General features: G+C 35.9%; 3 protein-coding genes across 3 annotated transcripts; all 3 read left to right on the top strand.

Annotated features, from left to right (window-relative positions):
- Positions 1-3571: 3571 nt before the first annotated feature.
- Positions 3572-7611, top strand: LOC128214350 (neurocalcin homolog). The gene is made up of 3 exons (XM_052920770.1): positions 3572-4116; positions 4244-4643; positions 6971-7611. The coding sequence occupies exons 1-3, from the start codon at positions 4085-4087 to the stop codon at positions 7172-7174; spliced, it is 636 nt and encodes a 211-aa protein (XP_052776730.1). The 5' UTR covers positions 3572-4084; the 3' UTR covers positions 7175-7611.
- Positions 7612-11587: 3976 nt separating this feature from the next.
- Positions 11588-15051, top strand: LOC128213113 (hippocalcin-like protein 1). Its single transcript, XM_052918640.1, has 2 exons — positions 11588-12241; positions 14272-15051. The coding sequence occupies exons 1-2, from the start codon at positions 11831-11833 to the stop codon at positions 14455-14457; spliced, it is 597 nt and encodes a 198-aa protein (XP_052774600.1). The 5' UTR covers positions 11588-11830; the 3' UTR covers positions 14458-15051.
- Positions 15052-16799: 1748 nt separating this feature from the next.
- On the top strand, positions 16800-25248 carry LOC128213587 (neurocalcin-delta-like). The gene is made up of 4 exons (XM_052919459.1): positions 16800-17385; positions 22895-23033; positions 24048-24175; positions 24402-25248. Exons 1-4 carry the CDS (start codon positions 17257-17259, stop codon positions 24717-24719), a joined length of 714 nt encoding a protein of 237 aa, XP_052775419.1. The 5' UTR covers positions 16800-17256; the 3' UTR covers positions 24720-25248.
- The last annotated feature ends 1985 nt before the right edge of the window (positions 25249-27233 follow it).

The following is a 27233-nucleotide window of genomic DNA, read 5'->3' as shown; positions in this document are numbered from 1 at the left end:
CTCCTAAAGAAGATCAAAAGAAGACTGCTGGGCGTCATACAACAGGTTTTTTACGTTTTGATTTGGATTTAGATTTTGAATGTGTATGACCATGACCTTCAAGAAGTCAGTTTAAGGGTTGGGCTATGTTTGAATAGTCTTTGATAAAACGGCGGTAAAAACCAGCTGTTCCTTAAAAGGTACGAAAGTGTGAGATATTCTCTGGAACAGGCCAATCAGTAATGGCAGAAGTCTTCTCGGGATCAGTAGCAATGCCTTGTTGGGAAATGATGTGACCTAGATAGGAGACGGAGGATTTGAAAAGCTCACACTTAGAACCTTTTAGCTTCAGACCATAAAAGAAAGCCGTTGAAAAACATTCTCCAACCTGGTGAAATGCTCCTCGAAAGTCTCGGAAAAGATCAAAATGTCGTCTACAAAATCTAGACATTCCCGGAGAAGTAAATCGCCCATAGCTCTCTCCATCACACGCTGAAAACTAGCACCCGAGTTAACTAAACCGAAAGCCATGCGATTGCATTCGTAAAAGCCGAGGTTTCCAACGGAGAAAGCCGTAAACTGCTTCGAATCCTCTTCCATCTCCACTTGCCAGTATCCGGACCGAAGATCAAGTTTAGAAAAGAACTTAGAACCGACAAGTAGATCCACCGTATCATCAAATCTAGGAAGCATATATGCGTCTTTCCTAGTACGGGAATTAGGCATGCGGAAATCAATGCAGAATCGAAGGGAACCATCTTTCTTACGGACAAGCACAACATTGGAAGAAAAGGGACTTTGGCTTTCACGAATAGCACCACAATCCAACATATCTCTGAGATGTTGCCGGACCTCTTCATACATCCCTGGAGGGATCTTCCGGTAAGGCTGCTTAAATGGCGTATCGTCTGATCTTATGACGGGTGATGTTGGTGCAGCCAATGTCTACAGGACCAGTTGAAAAAATGTTTTTCCAGTTCCCAAGGACCTGGCGAACACGAAGGAGCTGATCTGAGGACAAGTTCTCCGTGTCAATCTTCACACCAAAATCATTAACAGAACTGTCAGAAGGTTTAGATGAAGGAGAAGGAAAGGAAGATGAGAGATTTTCTAAGACATTCACTTCATTGACAACACAAATATCAGACTTGGGCCGAATGAAAATGGGCCTAGCAGTCATGTTACACACACGAACTGGGATCTTGGCATACTTGCCTTGCTGAGGAATAGAAACCACCTGAGGGCGAACGAGATATGATGAAATTGCACCAGAACTCTCTGTCACAATCTTCTGGGCCTTGTCTAAGCCTCTAGCAATACCATTGATGGTCACAGTCTCATATGGAGCTATCTCAATGCTGTGTTCATTTGTAGACTTTACAGGAATGGGATTGCAGACAAGTGTGTTAAAAACAAATTGCCAAACTTCTGGCACAGTGTTTGCGGAGGCGGCCGCCACCGACTTACAACACCGAATGATGTTTGTTCCTAAAATAAATGTGAATCTGGTATCCACGACAACTTACTGACCTGGTTCCGTGAATATCTCAATAATCGTAGGCAACGTGCAATTCTCTCTGGCTCTATTTCTAGTTGGGTCTTACATGAGACCGGTGTTCCATTATAAGTCCCATTTTATTTCTGAAACATTCATTTATGAAATGTCAGTGTTGTCAACACATGAATTACTGTTAGCTGATTTTCAGACGATGAAAATCTTTATATTATCGTTGACTCCAGAGGAACATTGATAACATAAATGCCTGGGCCGACAAATGGTAAGTTACCTTAAACTCTTCAAAACTATGTCCATGTTGTTCCCCTGAAAGGAAAACCTCGTTAATATCCTGAGTTGTCCATATTTAATCAACAAATTTCAAAAACTCCTTTGCACTTATGTTGATCCTTCTAATCACGTTGAGTACATTAGAAGTAAAGCCCTTAAAAGAATGTGCATCATGCGAAAAGCTCAAATTCCGACTGGACGGAAGAGGTCTAGAAGTTATATACTTTTCATACATTTGCCCAATGTGTGTTAAGCATACAGGCATATCACTTTGAACCGTAGCAATATACCATCGGCCAGAATTCCAAATCTGAGGGGAATACAGATGCAGAAAGGTTGCTGGATCACGGTATTGTCACTGTTGAAAATGATTGAGTTAGTAACATTGACTGATGTCAATGTGAACATTGTTTAGAAATGCTAAAAGAGATTGACCGTTTACGTTGTCGTGAATTGGTTGCAATCAAAGACAAGGAGAAGAACAAACAAAATCAGTTTCGTTGCATTATATGTAGCCACCCGAATTCTCCCCACACTCTGTCTGGATATAGATGATTTTGGAATACAATCCTTAACTGTGTAACGTGAGACTACAAAACAGGGCCAACAGATCCCTTCAGAGAAAAACATCGACTGGTCTTTATATACAGTAAATTCTCAATCCACACGGGCATTCCTTATTTGCATATTACCAACCAAGTAAACATACGTACTATGAACTTACTTCCGTCTATAACGGAATGTTATACTATGAACGAACACCAGCCACCAACAGCGGACCGTTACAACTGTATCTGTGATGACGGAAACATTTCTACCACTACCAGTGCCAGCAACTGACACGAATGTTTTTATTCTTAGGAAATTAGTATTTAATTAATTATTGGAACATATACCGTATTTATCATCAACCGGATTAAACGGCTTCTGGTGACTTTTATATCTAATCATAAATGCCAAAAAATATTGATTTTTATTTGCAACGATTACATTCATAAATGTCATTCGCAAATTTGCGAATAAAGTTAATGGGCTGATCAATTTATTTCATATAAAAAGAAGCTGGTGCACTTACACAACTGTACGTTGTTTTGTTGAATTGATCTTCTTTTATAATTCCTTTTCTGTGTTGGAATTTTCTTAACGTTTCATGGGTTTTTTGGCTTGGAATGTTCTTGACATATTTTTCCTATCTTGGTTATTCCTTAAAAAATGCGTGTTTGCTGTCTTCTTAATGTCTGGTGCTGTATTGGTCATTTTTTACGGTGTTTTGTTGAATTGGTATTTTTTGTTTATAGGTTTTTGCTGTTTTGATTGTTTCGAGTGTTTGCAATATTGTTCATTTTAAATGCCTTTATATCACGTCCTTGGTTAAGTCATAACGACTGTTAGTTGCCTTGGTAATTTTTAAAAGCCTGTTAACTGCCTTGGTCATTTCTTAACGTATTCATGCCACGTTCTTGGTCAAGTCATAACGCCTGTAAGCTGCCTTGGTAATTTGTAAACGCCTGATTTCTGTCTTGTAATTTTCTCAACGTTTCTTATCTGTATTGCTTATTTCTTAACTGTTGTTGAATTTGTCAATGTTAATAGTTTTGCTGTCTTGGAATTTCTTAACATCTCTGTGATGTTCTGGTTAAAAACCTAATACCTTTTTGACTGTGTTAGTCATTTCGTAACTTTTGTTTTCTGCCTTGGTAATTTCTTTATGGTGTGTTACCAGATCGTCTTCTTGTCACGGTTTTGGTCAGGACATAAGGCCTGTAAGCGGCCTTTGTTCTTTCTTAAAGCAAAACTTCCGTGTTGATAATATAAGCACTTTTCTAACAGTAACGTGTATTTTAAATATTTGTATGCAGAACATTGTTAAACAAAATGGATACTATTAATAATAATAATATGTTAAGGTGTTTCAATAGACTGGTTTTGATAAAAGGAATGCAAATATAAACATACCCTGAACAGTTTTTGTTATCTTTTGATATAAACGTTTTTTTGAATAATTATAACGGAACGGTTCAAACCATTTTATTTACATTGTGCTCTTGAGAATCGATCGTTAATTGAAGACAAATAAAATTTTGTGTTTTCTTAAGAAGAATGCCAAAAGGTTTTATTTATTTTAACCATCGCTTCCTAGTTTAACCATTGCTTCCTCAAAGTTTAGATGGCGACGCGATAACTGCACATGAAGGCAATCAAAGATTGTTTGAGGATCATGCGTGCAATTGTGCCGTGACAAATATTCCTTTTATAGCCTTCAGTCTTCGAAGTTTGAAAAATAATTGTTTTTAACAAATCAACAAGAAGGGATAGAAAATGGTGTTCGAAAATTTAAAACGCATGCGCAGGTATGAATAATTTTAGTTTCTATTTTTGCTTTTAAACATAAACTTCTTTTCAACCAAAAAGCGCTGTTATAATTTTAGATTTGTTGCGAACGCTTTTCAAAATATTTTCATTTATTTCTTATCTCAGCTTTATCACGAAGATGACGGCAAAAGGACAGAAACGAAAGATCCGCCAAGAAAAAATAGATGAATTACAAAATGAAGTCAGTTTTTCCTCAGATGAAATAAAAGACTGGTTTTATGAATATAACAAACGCCTTGGAGAAGGCCACAAAGAGTTAACAAAAGAAGAGTTTAAGGACGTGTATAACTCCATCTTTGCTGGTGATGCGTCCGAATTTGCCGAACACGTGTTTCGAACATTTGACCGTGATGGGAACGGAACCGTAGATTTTAAAGAGTTTTTAATTGGCTTGTGTGTATCTGGTAGTGATGACACGGCGGCAAAATTAAGTTGGGCCTTCAAAATGTATGACATCGATGGAGATGGCTACATATCCCGTCAAGAAATGAGGAGCATTATGTCAGTAAGTACGCACATTAAGCTGTATGTTTACATGGATTTATGCAATACTTGTGTGTTGTGTGTGTTGCAGTATGTGTCTCTTGTTGCATGTATGGTTGTATGTTTATAAATTGTCCGTGGACCTTTAATCAAGAACACAGTAGTTTATATTGATTGGGTACTGGGTTTGTCCCTGTAATTGCCCTTGCATTTTCAATAAAACGATACATCTTGTATGTGAGTAGATTATGTGCTTACACTTATTAGGACTGTTTCCTAATACTAGTTTAATTCAATAAGGAAAATATTTGTGATGCATGTACGCACGTACGTTTGTACTTTAAAGTGTGTTATTGAAGATCACTGATGCCGCTGGTAACATTAATAGTCTTATGGAATGAAGCCAGAGTATGTCTTTATGAGCATGCACAATAATGCAATTATCATAAAAACGATCAAAACGGCATTGTATTAGGGGAATCACCCCATGAATTTTATGAATGTGTTTTTTTGTAATTAACCTGGCTTCAAACATTTAACTTCCTTTCAAAGTTACATTATCAAACGCTATTTGACCTTGGTTATCTTTTAGTAGCCCTGTGTTCATATGCTATTTTAGTGTTAAAAATGTTTGTTTGTTTTTCGGTCTTAATCAAGTGCAAGATTGTTTTTAGGTAAGACGGTTGAACTTAAAGCAATACATGGAGGTGAATTGTTATAAAAAGAAGATGTAAATCTTCTGGCCCCAATTTCTCTAAACTTCTTAAGCTTAACAGGCTTAATATTTACGCGAAAAGCTACAGAAACAAGCTCAGTAGCAAGAAGTTTAAACATAAACCCGGTTTAATGGCACTGGGTAAACACCAAAGACATAGAAAATAAAATCACAAACCAGAATCATAGAAGAACAGCACAAAACTCCACAAGCAACACAGTGCATACATACTATATATAAAAAACTAGGTATGTATATCAAGGATTTTTAGGCACCGCATTGGAACGGTCAATAAAATGTAAATTTACTGGGGGTTTAAACCAGTTTGTGTATCCCAACAATCCCGCATAAAGTAAAAACGTGAATGGTAATCTTATCAAAGTATACCATAGCCAAAGACATATAATACAAAAACAGACGATCACAAACCAGATACATGGAACAACACAAAACTACACAAACTCAGTACACATATATTTTTAAAAAACAACAACAAACTATTGGTGTTTATCAAGGATTGTTAGGTACGGCCTTGGAACGGTCAGTAAAATGTAAATTTACTGGGGGCTTAAACCAATTTAAGTGCACAACCCTCACTCTTATCCCAACAATCCTAAATAAAGATAATACGCAAAAGGTAAATCTTATCAAAATATGCATTAACTTGAGGAAACGTAACAATAATAAACAATAAACTTATAGGTTTACCCCAAGTACTTCTATGATTAGAGATCCGAACTCTGTCTACAGACGAAGGAATACAATTCAGAGCACCTAATGCAAAAACTTGTCATAGATACGATGCAGTCATTGTTTGAAACTATAAACATCACACACAGTCTGCCTTTTAAAATAAAAGGTTTAAAACTGTGTGATCACAGATTTTCATAATTAAGTCGCTTATTTCAAATAGCCAAAATACATATTGAAAATGGATTTTGATAAATGAAAAATGGTTTCTTCTGATAATCATACAAATTGAGATAAGCTTAATCCTGTTATAAGGGACTTAAGAAGTTCCAAGAAATCGGAGCCTGCAGCAGGTCTCAAAAGCGCTACGTCTAAGTCTAAAGACATATATTTTATTGGACTTTAAAAACCATATATTCAATTGTTCTTAATTAAGTCAGAATTTGTAAACTTTTGATTGTTTTCATATTAAGATGACTTGAACTTACTGTAGAATAGGTCAATCATTATTATGTTATCAGCAAGGTGGGTAATGTATTCAGGAGGCCCCATTTAACAGGTTATTTATTTTTGTATTCGTTAATATAAAGAAATGAACTAGCCAAAGTCGCTATCGTTCTTAAGGTACAAATATACAAGTTAAAAGAATCTTTTTTTAAAGTCGGATATATGCTAACAAGAAACAATGAGCTATTTTCCGACATATAGTGTCGCATACTAAGATTAAACCATATGCATTGTTCATAAAATTTATCACGTGCATCATATATACGTCCATGCATGACCATTGCACAAAAACGTGTACATGTATGCAGCTTTTGGGAGACATAATCAATAACTTCTTACTCATGACTTTCAACTTTACAGTTTGCTGAAGCTGGTGTCATTTTGAATAAACATGACCAATTAAAGTGCAAGCTATTTAAACTTACATATATTTGCAGGCAATCTACAAGATGACGGAATTGCAGAACCCGGATGAAACCGGTAGCCAGGCGTCCGCGGAGGACCTTGCCGACCGGTTCTTCGAAGACTTTGACACAAACAAGGACGGCTTGGTCTCATGGGCGGAATTTCGGGTCGGGGCGACCAACGACCAAACCATTATCAGCCTTCTTGAATGCAACCCGGACACTGACCCCGAATAAAGTGGACAGCCCTCATTGGATTTTGTTTTAAGAAAAAAAATATAGTTTGCAAACATTTCAAATTTGCACGGAGACTTAAGTTGGTTTTCGTGAGTTTCGTTTTATTATGTTGACCGAGTTATATAAATGCATTTCACAATGATATATTTGAAATGCAATGATAGTGTACATGTTTCTCCTACTTTTGACAAAGACTACGGTTATTGACAAAGATTAATGAACGTTAACACTGTTGTACAGATGTGTCATATTTTCTATTTGATTTCAGTAAAGTGACGTTAAAGTTATCAATTGATCTGCTCCTAACTTACCTATGATTAAAGTGAAAGTATGAAAATGATGTCAAATGGAGAAAACCAGAAACTCCAAAAGCAGAATGTAATCAAACATTTCATTTATAAGTCCATTAAACCAAAACCTCGAAACGCTTCTGCAAAGGTTATTGTCTTGGTTTCCGTTTCGAGAAATACCCAGCATAGAAACAGTGTTCTGTGTCTTGAGATGAGTCTGTACAGAACACCATTTTTTTTTGTGTATTTATGTGAATTGAAATGTGTGAGGAAACATAAGTTTGCCTAAGACTGTCCTATTTTGCAGATTTTACCAAATCTAAGATCCTTCTACCTTACATGCTGTTCTATCTTTTGATAGACTGTGATGAGAATTACACTTTTTGGAACACTACCAAAAAAGTTAAATCGCTCAAAATTAACATTCCAGCAAAATGTGTCGAACATACGGAATGTTTTTGTGTACATTTTTATGGTAAGACGCAAATGTAGTTTGAAAAACACATTTGTTCTAAATACATTTTTAATTTCAATGTAAATAAAGCGTATCGTTAAATCCAATGAACTAAACCCGGCCTGGTGATTTAACATTTGTTCTATGTAAACGACACATCGCATAATAATTGTGTGAAATGCGAGTCTCCATGCAAAATTTAGAGAGTCAACAAAAAACGATGGAGGCGGGTAAATGTTAACAAATACATTAGGCGTATATAGTTTTGCATCTACCATAGCTGTCAATAACAGTGTGTGTATATCACGTGATTAATTCCGACATAAATGCTATGTCGGAAGGCAACATTTTGATTCAACTCTGGACTTTAAACAAAGATACCTTTACTTTTTCTTGACCCTTTTAAATGTAACATAACGTAGTCTACGCCGCCAACGGAGCCCCGTCTGAATAAACAGTCCCGAAATGAAACATAACGAAGTCTACGCCGCTAACGGAGCCCTGCCTGAATAAACAGTCCAGAAATGAAACATAACGTAGTCTACGCCGCCTACGGAGTCCCGCCTGAATAAACAGTCCCGAAATGAAACATAACGTAGTCTACGCCTCTAACGGAGCCACGCCTGAATAAACAGTCCCGAAATGAAACGTGTGTAGTTCTAAACTAATCACTATATTGCGAAAAGTTTTTCCCGATTTCCCGAAAAGCTTTAAACGTGTATCGCCGAACATGCATAATCATTAATTTCAGGAAAATTTAGCATATGTTTTAACACTTGACCAGAAATGTAAATAACCTACAATATACATGTTGTTCATTGTTAACCTACCAATTAACAGACCAAAAACGTCGCATTAACTTTACGTGTCCCCCATGACAATGTGAATCTGACTGCATTGAAGTAAAGCAACGTGTTGGTTCTAAGTGTTCCAGTTACCTCTGTATATAGCTTTGATTGGTGTGATATGTTGGCGCCGTTTCGCGTTGCATTGCAAAAAAACGCGTCGTGTCGTGTTTTCGCATGTTTGCGTTGACGGAAAAACTACAGAAACAAGCTCAGTAGCAAAAAGTTTCAACATTAACCCGGTTTTATAATGGCACTTGGTAAAGGCCAAAGACATAGAACATAAAAACAAAAAATCACCAACAAAAACCATGGAAGACCAGCACAAAACTCCACAAACAGCACAGTGCATACATACTATATATAAAAACCTAGGTATGTTTATCAAGGATTGTTAAACCAATATGTCGTGTTTTATCTTTTTGCAATTACTTCATTGCGCTACTGCTCCATCGCGTCAACAGCTATTATATATTATTTAATACTAAATATGTCCCGAATGTAAAAAGGTGTCTTATTCTTTTTACCACATGCTTTTTCCTGTCAAAGATAGCAAAACACATCGCATTTCACATGAACTGCTGATAAGCCGAGCACCACAAAGCAATGCAACTTTTCGCGATGCATGCAGTGCATCTGGCCAGTATGATCTTATATCACGCCTCCAACATGAATGACGCAACGCCATTGGTCCAAGACTGGTCACGCGGTGACCCCGTATTTTTCAATATTGAGTCACCACATTTATATCGTACCAAAATGGCGTATATTTTTCGATTCCTAGAAATATTCCGATGAATAAATGAAACATTTAAACATGTAAACAGATTGTCGACGTGATATATACCTTACGGGGTTAGTAGGTGACCCAATATGGGATATGCGGGGCGCAGGAAACCATATTCGGGTTCAAGCTTCGCTCTCACCCGATATGGGTTTTTTGCCCTGTATATCGCATATCTGGTCACTTACTAACCCCCGTAACTTATAATATCGCTCATATGAGTACCTGAAGAAAATTAGGGAAGCAAACTACTGAAGTCATTGCTTGCCAATGAAGTCATTGGTCGCTTTGTCAAAAGGTGGTTGCTGGAAGTTGGTGGCTTCTACCGAGGGCAGTGGTTGCTAATGAGGGGGTGGTTAATAAGAAAGTAAGCCACTTTCGAGGTAATTATGAGTTATTAAGAAAAATGTTGCGTAGGAAGTTTATCGTTACTAAGGAGGTTCATGTTTTTCAAATATCTCAGCTCTTGGCATTTCAGTTTTAGAAATAACTATTCTTACATAGTTTATTTTTATGTGAGTTTATGTAAATCAAGTGACCCCATGTCAGATCCAACATTGCTACATGCCAAATAAGTAAGCCGTAGGCGTTGCAGTGTTTTGGAATACAATGTTTAAATATTTTCCTTATACTAGTATAATAATTCTAGAAGATTTTTAAAGTTGTTCACAAAGTCACGAAGTGAAAACTAGCCCCGTCACCTGTCAGCTATTTTTTACGAACCAACATGGCTTGCAGGAATTTGGAAGAGGGGCAACCAAGGAACATTTCTTTGAAATTATTTAAATACTAGGCTAGCGGTGCAGGAAACCTGTATAATAACTGAGTAGTATTGAGTTTGAATGAAGGATCGTACAGATTAACCACACGTGACATCCATTTGCTCGAATAATGAAAGGAATGATCCACAAAGTTTAATATGCATTTATGGCGTTCCATAGCATAGTAGTGGTTAGTCGAAGGTTGACCATAGCCCTCCGAAGACAAGTAGTACCATTATGAAGTTTGATATAGGTGTAGCATAATGTTGTCGCTTTGCCTTGTTCTAAATAACCAGTTCACCGAGTCGATGATACCCAGTACCTCATAAATGGACTAGCTTTTCGCATAAATATCGTTTACTTTTTATAAGGTCAGACATAGGTAAAATATATCTCGTGTGAAATGTGATGCTTGTTTCAATAATAAAACATTATAAATAATTCAAATTATAGATATATTGTTAATCTTTATTGAAAAATGTGAAAAAGTTTACCCTTTTCTCCCCTAAGCGTTAGTAACGCTATTGAAATCAGTTGCTGTTTGATGTTTGTTTATAATGAAAGTCAGTGAAATAACTCAATTTCAATAAAATGTCAACAAAATATTGATTACATAAAATGTGTGAACCAAATAGTCAATCAGTTTGTATCGTAACATTAATTGATTCCATTATTGGATGTATTATTATTATTATTATTTTTATTATTATTATTATTATTATTATTATTATTATTATTATTAATAATAAAAGACAGGTGCGCTCACCAGTTTAATATGACGTGACGTCATTTTACTTCAGACTGTGTCACTCGCTTTAACGCTGAACTTTATCGTTATATTTTACGTACGACCGGAGCGTTTACGAGACGTTTCTGACACGCCTATATGATTATCGTTAAATTGGTCGTTAAATTTACGATAATGGCAGATCGTAAAATCTATCTGAAACGCACCCCAGTCCCTTAAACAGTAAACAGAAGCATATCTATTGTGGCGTAGTATTTTGGATACGAAACATTTCGTGAAACCTGCGCAAACTCTGTATTTACCTGGTAAGAGTCATTGAGATTTATAGCCCTTGAGTTATGTAAGAAGACTTTTTTGGTAATTGAAATAAATACCATTATCTACCATTTAAGTCACCGCAGGCTTCTTATCCTTGGTGCTAAACAAAGAAAAATGCCCAGATAAAATTGCATCTTAAGTTAAACGTATATGCTCACACAAAAATACACAATAATTAGTTTCGCTTAAGGTGCATGACTATCTATAAAATGTAAAAACAGCTATTTCTGAACTGAACCATTTTGTGAGTCAGTGAGGCGTGTTTCACGCAAAATAACCTCAAACGAGGATAATTTTGGGAGAAATAGGACCTATATCTAAAGAATTGCTATGACTTTTAAAGTAAATATATTTTATCACGCAAGTCATATTGTTATCTAAGATATCGGGAAAATGTATTAACTACTATCAAATAACTTTAAACGTTCGGATGTGGAATAACTGTTTAATTACTTTATGATATTTATTCACAACGTTTCTAGCATGGGAGGTAAAGAAAGCAAGAATATTGAGCCAAGAACACTCCACGAATTAAGAAATCAAGTCGAATTTACAGATGACGAAATTCAGAATTGGTTCCAGGAATATAACAGCAGTCTGGCTAAAGGGCAAAAAGAACTCACAAGGGAGGAGTTTAAAAATGTGTATAACTCAATATTTATAGGCGATGCAACTGAATTCGCAGAACATGTGTTTAGGACGTTTGATCATGACAGAAGCGGCACTGTGAACTTTAAAGAGTTCCTTGTAGGGCTCCATGTGTCAGGGAGCTCCAACTTGGATACGAAACTCCGTTGGGCCTTCAAAATGTACGATATCAACGGGAATGGGATGATTGACAAGGACGAGATGAAAACCATAGTTTCGGTGAGTTTGTCTTGATTTTTCAAGAGTATCATGATAATAAAAATGGAAGTTAATTTAACATATAAATTTGCGAATATAATACTTTAAGTCGTATAATAACTTATGTCCGTATATTTGTTTCCTCGTCGAAGCATTAACGATAGTTACTAGATGATGCTCTGACCTTGCAGCAAATATGCTCAACTTGTTATACAAGTTGTTATTGTGCATCATTAAATAACAATACAATACCACAAACATGCATACATATTGTCCATGTTTAGAGTAGATATATAATGCACAACTTTATTCAACAAACTCATAAAACGATCATGAGCATCGTGCGCTTATTTTGATCAGAGTATGACATTTTTTTCTGATTTATTTGCAACATAGAGCCCTGTGAAGAGTTGAATGAATGGTTTCTTTTATAACGACGAGTGTAATATTCTTTTGCTTTTCGTATGCTTCTCGAAAAAGCACATACCTTCTGTACATTGACTTATGTCAACGCATTGCATGCCCCAACGTACTTAAAGTTCGTCGAGGCTACAAGAAGTGGCGTTGATTAGCGGATACATAATAAAAGACCACCTGTCTTTTTCATTTAAACCTTATTAAATTGCCATGCTATTGCTCGTTGAATTGCTAGATTTAAAATCAAGTATGAACTCTGATTTCAATAGAATTTGGACAAGTTTGTGAATTTAAAGATTTAAACAAACCGGGAAGTTGAACGAATGTTATCAATTGAAGTGCAATTTATAACAAGTATGCAGAATAATATATTGTCTGATCAAAATGATAGTACAGAATAGAAAAATGTATCTTAATAATATGCAGTACACAGTAATGGTAATGTTAAGTCGGAAGATGGTGCGAGCGGTCTACTGGTATCAGCCTCTAACCCAAGAGCATGTGGGTTCTGTCCCCACCAGGGTGAGAGTGGTCTAGTGGTATAGATGTCCGACTCTGACCCAAGAGGTCATGGCCAATCGCCACTAAGATGAGAGTGTTCTAGTGGTTTGGTTGTCTGCCTCTCACCTTAAAGTATGTGAGCTTTGTACCAAGCCGGATGAAAGTGGTCTAGTTGCATGCGTGTTTGCCTCTCAACCAAGAGGTTGTGGGATTTGTCCCTACCAGGTTGAGGGTGGTCTAATGGTATAGCTGTCCGTCTTTCACCTACGTGTTGTGGATATTGGAATATGCGTCGGTCTCTGACCCAGGAGGTTTAGGGTTCTGTCCCACCCAGGGTTAGAGTGGTCTAGTGGTATATGCATCGCTAATGTATAAACTAAGTACATGTAATAGTTAGTGTTTATTTTTGGATTTCAAAAACAAACAGACCTTAAGTAAATGCTTCAGTGCTAAAAAGCTCCCACATTGCGAATGTGGGAACTTCAATATAGCTAACATTATAAAATCAGTTAATAAATAAATGTAAATTTGGCTTCGCTAATAAAGGGGAATTTGGAAATCAGTTTTAAAATCTGCTTATTTGGTTTTGGTTTGTTAGAGTTGTTCTAAATACGCATATGTGAATCTGTCCTGCGTTCCCATTTGAATGAGCATTAACACTAAATCGGAAGAGGGCGTAGCATTGAAAACAGAGATCTATGTCATACATATTTAATGACGATACACCAATTTATCACGTGCAATGGAGAATATAGATATCACTCCGGATTCCGTATGAAAGAACAGTAATTCGCTGACCGTGTCTCTCATTCAAACGTTTCAATACATTACTGGTACTTCTAGGGATTAGTTTTTTAGACTTTATAGGTGTATGATTGAAATAGAAACAAAAGCGAATTTCGCTGGTTAACTGAAAGGCATTGCTTGGGTAAAGAATGGTAAAGAATGGTACATCGGTCCAGATGTATACCACACATTTGTCCTATTTGTTCAGAGACGTGCACTAGGTTGCTCAGTGAAGTGCTGCCTGGGTCGCTTTCTAACACTATATTAATGGGGAAAATATATGAATTTTGTTTACAGTATTTGTTTTATTTTTAAACATGGCAACTTTAAGTCTTGTTCCTTTCCAGGCCATCTTCAAAATGACAGCAGCCAAGGTGCCGGAGGAATTGAACACGCCGGAGAAGATGACCGAGAAGTTCTTCAAGGAGCTGGACGTGGACCAGGACGGCGAGATCTCGTGGGATGAGTTTGAGAGGGGAGCCAACAAGGACCCCATCATACTCAGTCTTTTACAATGTGACCCGGACGCGTAGACGACCCGGGGATTTTCTGTGCTCAAATAATGTGTTGAGTCTTAGCCTGAACGATTTTGTTACATGAATGTATGGTGCAAGGTAATGGGCGTGAAGTGTTGGAATAATAAGTGTTTGTTAATCGGAGAAAATTTACATGTTACTCAAATATATAATTGCTTTATTTTCATATATAAAATGAGTTATTGTCAAGGAAATGGTGAACTTAAGTATAAACATGATCTTGTTTTGATGTATTTTGTTATGTTTGTGTTGAAAATTGCTATTAAAACGATATTATATTTTAGTAGATAAGGCATGTAATTGCAAATAAAATATTTGCACTATGAAACCTGTAATCACTTGGTTGTTAGGATGTGTATTGACTATACAATGTGGCAGGGTTTATATAGTATATTGACTATACAATGTAGCAGGGTTTATATAGTATATTGACTAGATAAACGTTCTCATACCTTTACAGCATTATCAACATTCACATCTCGAGATGAATTCAGGGTCGTTGTACTATAGAATGCACCATATTATGTAAACCGTGTTAGCATATTTGTATAGTGATTTAGATGTTTCTAGAATAAAATGTATGCAATCTTGGGAGCGTATTATTTCCATTTATTATAAATGTGTTCATGATAGGATAATTTATTGAAATGCGATAGCCAATGCTTCTTCTGATTCAACCAAATTTTTAAACAGTGAAATGAATCCCTAAACCTAGTAAGTTATGTTTCGAATCTAAGGAACACTATTTTGTAAATGAGTTTGAGATGCAGTAGGATGTAAAACCTTTCAATACAATCATAGTACACTTTAATATAAAAAAATGCAATTCATGCATTGAGTCTACCCTTATATGTATTAACTTGTAAGCCTTTGAAAAGACGAGACGTGCGAGATGAATGCCTGTGTATGGTTGCCGGATAGGAAATCTGAGTTGCCTGCAAGGTTCAGATTATAACGATTATACGTTTTTTTTCCTCATTTTATACGAATAAAATATCGGCAATAGTATGCTTTTGTATAAAAACAGGGTTTACACTCTTGTAATCTCTATTGTTTTCTCCGCGACGGTTCCAATTATACAAAGGTAACAATACGTGTATTTGACAAACAGCCTAACATGTAACCATGCATAAGGCATAGGAACAAGCAACGACTCACACAACGTTACAAGACATCAAACACAATATACAAATTAGTGAATTCCATGGCGGTAGACTACCAAACTTATTCCTTTGGTTTAAGTGTCGTGGTTAATGATTTAACTAGTCATATCAAACAGTACATTACCTAATGCAATGCAAGTTTGACCACCACCCTAAGATGAAGCTACCAACAATTATACAAACAGGCGCACACGCACATAAAACAATATACACTTATTGAATGCCTTCCTCGGTCAATAGTCAGAACGATATACCCGAAGTCGCGGAAGGAATTTATGCAATAACCTTGTTCCTCTAAACAGAGTATCTTTGAATGCTTTACTACTGGGCATGTCCCTGTATTATTCATTGCATCATAGTCCTTGTGATTGAACATATATTTGCTATTACACACAAGCGCAACGAGTGTTTCCCTGCTCGGCTTGCAAGTCCGGTATTCCATACGCACGCTGTCCGCGTATAAGCTCTTTTCATGTGTTCGCGTCTACATTCGCGTCCGATCCGTGTCAGCTAAAATCGCGCAGTGAGTTATGAGTTTGGATTGAAAAAGATTGGTTAGACCTCTATTCAACAATTAATGCGCTAGAATGTATAAAAAGTTAAAAACATGGCCATGAAACAAAACATATGCATAACTAAACGTTTAAGTTTAAAGTTGTTCAATTTGAAAGTTTTTCAACATGGAATTGAAACATTTTATATGAGTGCACATCAAACAGTTGTATCTTTAAATTTGAAAATCATTTTCGATTATTTCGTTATTTCTCCTCAAAAATTCCGGACGCGGACATTGTGCACATGAAATACTTAGCTCTCTTACTGTAGTTTCCATTACAAAAGTGTTACTGTAGCTCTATTTCAAATATATTAAGATACAAAACGCTTAAGGAAATATAATGATACTTCTCCTAAAAAGACATACATCTATGAATAATTCCACCATTTTCTGCTATCAAAAATCAGATAAATCAATCTCCCTGATCTTCTAAATGACGAAAAACAATTAACGGGTGTCTTAGGGGCAAACACGGTTTCTGAAGTCAAGCTGTTTACAAAAGCTATTGCAATTATGCATTGGTAAAATATCACAATCATTACTTTTTATTGATTAGATCATGTCCAATACTTCTTCTATTACAAGCAAACCATGCAAGGGGTTGACAGACAATAACTCACAAGTAAACGAAATAAATGGGAGTACTTTCACGCATGTTAATAATTAAACAACAGGTACAATAGAAATAGTCCTGTATTGGAAAAACTCGTTGAAAGTAGGCTGCTAACTGAACAAAACCATTTGCCTTTATTGAACTGCGAAGTAGTGTTCTAGTAGACTAGTTCGAACACTAACATATTCTACTTTTTCTCAAAGGAAGGGAAACATTATTTGCAATTAATTCATAGCAGAAATCAATGAACAATTAACAAAATAAACACAGGTTTTCAAACATACAATTACGAAAGGAATAAACGTTTTAGAAAAAAATAAAACAGCGATTTTTTATGGTTTGCCGAATTTACAAGAACTCTGTGGAATTAAACAAGGGACAAAAAAAGCCAAAATCGCTGCAACATATTTCTACAGCCTATAGAATCGTTTCCAAGTGAACGGTAGAACGAAGACATCATCGCGATGGGTTCTGGCAAGTCAAAGGTGCGAAAATTGAACCCTTCGACAATCTCTGAACTCCAGAAGAACATAGATGTGGATTTTACGAGGGACGAAATAGAGGAGTGGTTCCGGGAATACCAGGCTACACTGGTGGGTTGATTATTAACGTGCAGTTACCTTCCAATGGTGATTATGAGATATGTACTAAGCTCAAAGACCATTTAAAAAAAAGAAGTATCTTACCATGCCATTTTCTAATAAGGAAAAGATCTTTGTTATTTTAAGTCAATTTCTTTTCTTTGTTTTTTTTTTTGGTTATGGACGTACTTTATAATGATTTATAATTGACATCACATTAGTCAACACAGAAGTAAAAATGTTTTCATTTTGGTTTTAAAAAAACAAACTTATTTTAAGGAAAATATTTCGATTGTTCTGTCTTTCAGCGATATGTTATGATTCAACCGTTTATTGACAAACTGGTTCGAATCGTTATATGAGAACTGATACATATTATTATCAGAGAACCTGAGAGACATTGATTTAGACTCATAGCTGATAAAATCAGCTGTACAAGTTTGTTTTATTCATCGCTTTATATCCATCAACGTTTAATTAATTGCTACGTTGGCATATGAAAGCCGAGCAACCAATTCTCCTATAAATTTTGCATTTATTCAATTTCATAAAAAAATTGTTTCTTTATTTCTGTAAAAGTATAAAAAAAATATCTGAAAACATTATTTTATATATATTGAAACACTCTTATAAAATATATATGCAAACATGTGAGATTTTTAACCATGTTAAAAGTCAACATAAGCCAAGAATATTTATTTGTAAAAATGACTTTGCAAGACCAAATTATTGTAACAGAAATGACTATAGCCAATACCTTACTTTGATATTTCTAATTGTGCAAACAAATCATGTTGACCTACCTACAACGCACACATGTTTATTAATTCAGTATATTTACGATCATACAAACACTGGTAAAAACATGGACTTGATAGGGAGGATTCAAATTTAAAAAAGATATACTTATTAGTATATGATTTGTAACCGCCGTCCACGGAAATACATATTTCGACCCAATAAACGGGGCATTACACTGTTGTACTGTAATTACATAATATTGTTATCGTGTTTCAACCTTTCCAATAGGCATGGTCAGAATTCAATTATTCCATATTTGAATATTTCAACAATTTCACGTTTACTTTTTTATATAGAATATAAATGACCACCGCTTGGATGCTTTGACCTTATTGTTATTAGTTATACAATTATTAAATCATAGGTTAGTCGTAACATAGGGAATGCCCTTGCAAAAAGTCAACACAAATTAACCATTTTGAATGACTAAGACATGTTCAACGCGAACAGAATAGTTACAGTAATCATAATTAGGAAAGAACTAGCATTAAGGGTGCCATCCCCTTCCCGGAATATCGCTTATCTTCGAACTGGTATCCGATATGTCATTGGTTAAGAGTTAAAACTAACGAGCAGCGAGACAAACATAAATGTATAGGCCCATAATAGTAGGGTTCAAGGTTTATTTATACCAAGGTTCTTTTGCGTCCATCTTTTCCTCAACTATCTGCTTAATATTATGATACTCCGACATCTTGTCTTAGATTATTTGTTTTTAAAAAGCGAATCGATGACCAAAACAGCCATGCTACGCGTACGTTCAACTTTCGGATTTTTTACTTGCAAATTTTCTCATGAGTTGTTTTTCAACATATATGCACATGTTTCCAAGCGAAAGTTTAATATTTGAATAGACAGGAAGTTAAACTTGAAGTGTCCCAGACCTCCTTTGCGACGCCAGCTAACATAAGGGGTCTCATGTAATGCTTCAAACAGGCAGAGAATCATAAATCATTGCCGCCTCTATCAAGCTCAGCAATTAAATTATATGGAGCTAACCACAACTTAAACATTTTAAACGTGCAAGCTTTCATAATTGTTTATATATATTTATTTATATTTAGTATTTAATATTTTTTTGAAAAACTTTAGAAACTAGTCGGGTAGTCAAAATCTTAAACATAAACCCTGTTCAGTTGCACTGGACCCAAGCCAGAAATACAGAACTACAACACAAACATCCACAAACAGTTATCACGGATGGTTGGGACCCTCATTGAAACGGTCAGCAAAATGGAAACATACTGTGGGATACAATTCGTTTTTGTATGCGCGCAATTCAGCGCAACCTTCGAGAGCAGAAGCGGGATATGCGGCTTTAACTAGCACAATGTGACCTTTCCAACTACAAAACTACCGTGCAAGTCAAGCCATGTCAACTTCCTTAATTCACTCATTCCAATACATATAAATGTGGTGATAAATATCACACGCGATAGATTTTATTTCTTAAGTGTATGGAAAACATGTTACATCATGTTTCATATCAGCAGAACTTGTTTGTGGTTTACAATTTTGAATTGCTGATATCTTGTTTATAATCTATTCTTTGTTATTGAATCTTTTTTTTTCTACTTGTGGAAGTTGATATTGTCGTCAATAACATTTCGGCACTCGTCACGGCCTCGCGTGCCTTTTCAAAAAACAAACAACGGATGCATAAGAATTTTTGTTAAAGTAAACTTGGATGCGTTTGATATCGTTTTTGTTGAATAATTAAGATACATAGTAGTGTATTCCCGGATAATGTATGCCTGCGTTGCTTCAATCCAGTGCACGCAATAATTACTATATGTTACAGCCAGAAATAAAATAAATATTAGTCGTTCATGTTATATAAATGACGAGCAAGCAAGGCGAGCAATAACGTTTTATGCAAGTGTGGCTCAAATGTGATAAAGGGGTTTTGCAGTTCTCTTCCGAGAATCATTTGCATTAATTCTTCGAAACTGTTGTCATATTGATGACTTACTTGTAAATGATATTCAGATTATTAATGTCATTGATGATTGCTTGTTTTCTTAAGGAATCCCAAAGCAGTAAGCTCTATCTGTGGAATCAGGCGTACCTTAGCCCCGGAATCCGGAATACAGCCCAAATGGCGTTATACCCTTGTCATTCGTAGTAATGCGAAGGTGCTAAATGTGTGAAAAACGTCAAAAGTTTTCGCCCTTTTATGATTGAAATTACCTAAAACGGTATTCCCCGAAACATATTGCATCAATTAAACATTCAAATATATAACGAGACGCAAAAAAGTCGCCAAATTGTGATACAATATTACTATGTCACTTTTAATATACAGTATAATACTACGCGAGCTTATTTTGAATTATGTCAGTTACAAAAATTATATTCAGGAGTCACATTACAGTTATTATACAAAGAGTGTATTTCTATTCCTTTTTTTGATATATGGTTGTTTCGCTAAAATTTCTACCAAAGCAAAATTGGAGATCAAGTAAAAAACACGTATATACAGGTGTCCTGCCGTGAGTTGTTAGTAATTGACAAAATAATAAAGAGCAATTTATTCTACATACATCGTAACAATGTTCAATCTACTGTTGATGTAAACAATACACATTGCAATACTGAACATGTACATAAATGCATCAATTTGCATATTACATAATAAAGTCACGCTTATCAGAAATGGTAATGAAATGCGAACCAAACCGCCGTGAAAACTCCAGATTATTGAAAAGACATAATAGACTGATGTCATTCACCATTTCATAGAATTTAACTGCTTCCTTATACGCCTCATACGCGTTGACATTCAAATCTACTATAACAAAATGATGTACATATCACGCTTGCTTTGAAACCCTTGTATCTCACACGGAATTCGTTTCTAAGTTGCAGTTGCATTTCACTAGCTCTCGGCATCATGCAGATGCTTTTGTGAGGGAATACCAAAAAGGCTTCAGTTTGTTTGTCGGCAATGCTCTGTAATATGGTCCAGGCCCTAGTGATCGACCCCAGCAAAAGCACAGGCTTTGCATGTGCATACAAGGTTTTCAAATTGAGTTGAAGTTGTAGGGGCGGAGTATGTTCAATCGCATTACAATATTTCTTGTGAAAACTCTATGATAGTTCTACAAGTCCTGGTTATAACATTATGTGACTACTTCTCCAGTCATGTGCCCGTTTCTATATCTGAACACTGGGACATTTTTTTCAGTTTCCATGTAGCAGTGTCTGCTGGCAAATCTCATTCTTTATTTGGTATTAGCCATTTTTCATGACTAACTACAATGTAATGATCAAATAGTTTATTAATGTTCATCCCGTCTAAGAAATGCTTGCCGATTTACAAGAATTCTTTAACATCTTTGTTTCCCAAGTTGATGACTCGAAACATTTTTAAACTGTTTCAACTTATTCATTTCAAACCTCAACCATGTCAATACTCTGCAATTGCTACTGAATGCAGTTTTGTGATTATAAAAGACGAAACATGAAAACTCAACATATCGTCCCATGGGTACCAAGATATCTTTGAGAGTTTAAATGATAATTATAATGGAATGTATGTTATGTTCGTACTCACAACCTATTAGGTTCAGGCTGTTTACATCCACTTGAACAGTTGTGTAACAGTGACAGTGTTTGCTACGTTTGTTTCTGGCAAGATGAACAATTTTGTTTCAGTGAGGTTATAAAGTACTTCAATTGACAGAACTACTTTTTTAATAACATTTAATACTGTTCACCATTGAGATTGAGTGCAGCGATGTCAGACTATATCACAAGGTGAAAAAGTGTAAGTATACATATAAACTCTTTGAAATAATATATCATTACATAGTGTGCAGTATCAGTTGCTCATCCTTTCAACAGTAAGGTTTTTTTTCAGTGTTAGTTTCATTGAGCAATATTCGAACATAATGCAATAAAATATGTGTTCAAGAGCAAAAGGGCGATGCTGATATTATGGAAATGTGAGTACAAGAGCAACTTACGAGCGAAGTATAATATGCATAGGGGCGGAATGGGATAATTCCGGGAGGTTTGTAATATGTACACGGTAAGAATGGGATAATTCCGGGAGGTTTGTAATATGTACACGGTAAGAATGGGATAATTCCGGGAGGTTTGTAATATGTACACGGTAAGAATGGGATAATTCGTGGAGGTATGTAATATGTACACGCTAAGAATTGGATAATTCCGGGAGGTTTGTAATATGTACACGGTAAGAATGGGATAATTCCGGGAGGTTTGTAATATGTACACGGTAAGAATGGGATAATTCCGGGAGGTTTGTAATATGTACACGGTAAGAATGGGATAATTCCGGGAGGTTTGTAATATGTACACGGTAAGAATGGGATAATTCCGGGAGGTTTGTAATATGTACACGGTAAGAATGGGATAATTCGGGGAGGTATGTAATATGTACACGGTAAGAATGGGATAATTCGGGGAGGTATGTAATATGTACACGGTAAGAATGGGATAATTCGGGGAGGTATGTAATATGTACACGGTAAGAATGGGATAATTCGGGGAGGTATGTCATGACTATGAATAGTATGTTTGAGTGCAAGACCTCCGTCCTGTAACCAACAAGGAACCTTATGTTATAAAGCGTTAGTTCAAAAGGTGTCCAGCAATGAGCTTAAGTACAATACCTCCAAGTACTTATTCAATCTCCTATAAAGTTTTATTATATTATTTGAGAATAACTTAAACAAGAGGTCTCCATTTGCAGCGCAAAGGACAGAGCAGACTCACAATGCGGGAGTTCGGTGAGGTTTACAGCAGCGTGTTTGACGGGGACGCGAACGGTTTCGTCCGCCACCTCTTCCGATCCTTCGACATGGACAACGACGGATTTGTCGACTTCAAGGGTGGGGACTTGTCGTTATTTTGTCTGTTTGTGTACTTCTATATCGATTTTAACATTTTTAAGTTGGTAGTTTCCGTCAAGACCGATACTTGAAACTAAATCTGTGCTTGTCCTCCCAGTTTTATCCGAATAAGAGTTTAATATCCGGTAGAAGAAGTGCCGTTAGAGCGAGACAGCTCTCAATAACATTATCTGAACTTGCGCATAGCGAAATGTTCATTTGGGGAGCCTTGAAAATATCATTAAACAAACTGTATGCCAGCAAAATCGTTTAATGACACGAAATTAGTCAATAACTATTTTGCTCGTTGTTGTGATATCGACATCGACACTGTTCTTATCGTAACTTTTATCGCAGATGTAATGAATAATGCATACTGAAATTACAGGAGTTAAACCTAATTGTCTGGTGGGTGGGATAACAGCCTTGTGTGTAATAAGGAGTTAAATAATTGATACCATGCACGAACGTAGATCAGAAGAAACGTTAGAAATTGAATATGCCTGTTAACAAATACAGCCTTGTCTAAAAGATTGGTAGAAATAGGATTCTATGAAAGTAATTTTAAAAAGCCTGTGCATTTGAAAGCAAGCTGAAAAGAGTTTAATAAAATCTTTGTGAGGGATCGCGGGGAATAGATAATTATATATATTGCTGCCTTGCCACATCGGGTTTCATTTAAATACCTTAAAAATAGGAATAAACTAGCGAGATGAATGCAATGTTCAAATATCCTAGTCCATATAGGTTTATCAGTTACTGTAATGAAACTAGCAAATTGTATAAAAAAAATCATCAATTTACATTACCTTTTTTAGGTAATGACATGGACTTATCGATTACAGTTTGGGGCCACTCGAAAGAATTTTTGGCCTGTGAACAAAATTGTAAAAATATAAAAATCACTCTTGTCGCTCCTACAGCCTTTCAACGTTTTTCATACTAGTGTTTATCTTTAAGTTATCTTTAATTCCACAAAGGCTTTTTGTATCATTATTTGCTCCTGTTCTGCAGAGTTCATAGTCGGCCTGTGTGTGTCTGGCAGTGACAAGCCCGAGGTCAAGCTGAAGTGGGCCTTTAAGATGTACGATATAGACGGGAACGGATCAATCTCGCGAGAAGAAATGTCTTCCATGCTCAAGGTTGGAAACTTATACTTCTATGTAGAGGAGAAGTTGGAAACTTTATACTGCTATGTGAGGAGAAGTAGTCTTTGAAGTCAGACAATAGGAAATGATGAAGTTTCACACTAGCAACCGTTTGAACTTAGCCATATGTATTCAATGTTCTAATAAATGCATTGAATTAAACATTTTCTATTGCTATGAAGCAGCGTTTAATAAAACGTTTTCTTCTGTTCTTAAATAGGCCATATATCGCATGATATCGACCGACATGAGCAACACGAAGGCAGACATACAGACGATAGAGGAATTGGTTGTGGAATTCTTCCGGTCAGCTGACCGAAACCATGACGACGCGATCAGCCAGGAAGAGTTCATGGCCGGGGTAAGAGAGATGCCGGCAATTCTCCACTTACTGCAGTGTGACCCCGCGGCCGAGGGTGATCTTCAGGGGCCGGTCACCCAGCTGGATTCCCTCGACATTGACAAAGAATCGTTGCCTAACGCGAGTACGCAGTCAAAAACCTCCGGTGCTAAAATGAATGCGTACAAAGCCTCATAAACGGTGTTTTTCATAGCTCATAACAGAATCATAACCTATAGTGTGTGTTTTTGGTTCATATGTAGGGCTAGTATATTGTGTGTCGTTTTGTTGACGTGCTTCTGTTGTAAAGAAGGGCAACGCCTAAATGAAATTCAGAATTGTATCAGTTGTTCAAATCAATGAAAAGGATAATTATAAAAGCAATAACAGACAAGAATGTTAAACTAAACATATGGATATGAAACGGTTGCGTGCTAAAGAACATTGCGGTCAGAAACATGAGATGGCCTTGCTCGCTCGTGGAACCACCTCAAATCCATCCGGCGTCAAATATCAAAGAATACACGGAAATAAGTGTATTTTATTACATGCGGTTTAACTGCGTGTACTCTCAAGTCCTACGACGCAGTTAGTACATCATAAACAAGTCAAAATGGCTTTAAATGAAACATTATTTAAAAAGGGATTCTTACTCTCAAATAAGATGTACCACAATTAGTTCATTTATATTAATTTGCCGAAAATGATAAATAAATATCGAAAATAATGGTTCAAAGGATACCGTGTTCAAGGGTCTTCCACAATGCAAAAATAAGTGGGTAGGGCCAAAAATTAAAATGTTTAAAAAAGTTTTAGGAACTATTTCTGAGGTATTCAGGAGTAGAAAAAAACACATCCCCTGTAACACATTCTGCTGGTAAAACCCCCGCCAAATGCCCCCCCCCCCCCCACCCAAGGGACGCTAGATAATGCCATTTTGCCGCTATATTTGGCGTGAAGATAAAACCACCGCAGTCACCCGGCACTGTGGGGCCACCTGGAAGGTAAAAATACGGCCCATTTCCCCGGCTATCCCCGGTATACCCCCGGACCGGGGGGGGGGGGCGTGGTTACAATTGACTGGTGCATTAGGTCTTTCAAACTTACTTTTGAACGATGGAAGGCCCTTGATTTGAAAGAAAGGTGCAGAATATACGCTATCTCAACCTTAAGAGGCGATAGTTGACCACTGTAAATCATTTAGGACTTACCAGTCATTTAATATTTGTTTTCCGCTGTTAAATACACGATTACAATCTTGTTATCAGGAATGTTATTCATAAATGCATTATTTAGGAAGTATTCACTCAAAATTTATGTGTGTTATACACGCGTATGTATTGATTTTAAATACGTGCGTCACTTTAAAGGTTACACGCGAAAGCAAGTCTTTATTGCCGAAGCTAAACTGACTCTTATTTCATTTCATGTTATGTTAATCGCATTCGTTCCTCTGATTTATTCAAATATTTCAATAGTGTTATTCTTTTCTGCAATATCTGTTTAAGGGTTCTCCACAATGCAAAAATGGGTGGGGAAGGCCAAAATTTAAAATGTTTAAAACGTTCATGTTTAACCAAGTTTTGAGGAACAATCTTTTTTAGGAGTAGAACAAACAGCTTTTTCAGCATATTTTGGAATAACAAGGAGTTGAGCAAATTTTACGAAAGAAGATTTTATTAGATTTCGGTTAAAAAGAATTTGCATTTTTTCTTAAAGGTCTGTCGACAATATATATATATGTTTGTGTCAAAATGCTCCAGACTACCCAATCAACAATGTCTTTCGGGTTCTTGATGATATCTGTTCAAAAAAGAAAGATATTCAAGAAAAGAATACAAGATAGTGAATTAAGTTCATTTCCTGGTTACAAGAATGCAAATATCTTTCTCAATATACCTGCAATCACCACAGAGCTGCAAGGCATTGTTGGTCGGGTAGTCCTGACCTTTTTGAAACATGAACATAGTAATTTGGTAGAAAGTCATTTCCGTAAAAATGTAAATACATGAAAGTTGCTCAACTCCTCATGACACCTACCCATGTTGCAACGGATGATTGTATTATGATTGCGAAATATTGAACCTCAAAACTAAATATGATATGGCATTTATGTTTTGGTCCTTCAAACTTACTTTTGCACTGTGTAAGACCCTTAAAGGCGCACAATTGCCTTTTTTTAAATGTATTTACATTTTTAACTCATTTGATTTTAAGAATAAGAACAACAAACATATAGTTTAGATAAAGATAAAAAAATAACCTTTATAAAAATAATGTGTTTTTTTAATAGCTACGTGGCCACAACTCCCCAGTAAAAAAGCGCCAAAATATCGCTTATATGTATTTATCTTTACCTAAATCATATGCCTTTTAATCATTTAGTCAAATGAGTTATACATAATAATGCATTTAAAATTAAAATTTTCATCAACCTATTTTACGCCTTTAAACGCACAAAAATGAAAAAAACAACAACATGGAACAATGGGTGAACCATACAGGATAAGGGATGGTAAAATTTAGTTGCATTTGTGTAGAATGTCCTGACATTTTAAGATTTCTAATGCTTCGTCATTGTAAAGCAAAGTTGTTAACTTAAAAAAATAAACGGATGCCATTGTTTAATTGACAATTTATTTGATATAATAATGAGAAACCCTTCTATTTTCTAGCTGCAATATAGAACTTATTCTTTTAAGGAAAATAGGG

The sequence above is a fragment of the Mya arenaria genome, chromosome 13 (genome assembly GCF_026914265.1).
Source record: "Mya arenaria isolate MELC-2E11 chromosome 13, ASM2691426v1".
Classification (NCBI taxonomy): domain Eukaryota; kingdom Metazoa; phylum Mollusca; class Bivalvia; order Myida; family Myidae; genus Mya; species Mya arenaria.
The sequence above is the reverse complement of the archived record's forward strand: the minus strand, read 5'-3'. Positions and strand labels throughout refer to the sequence as shown.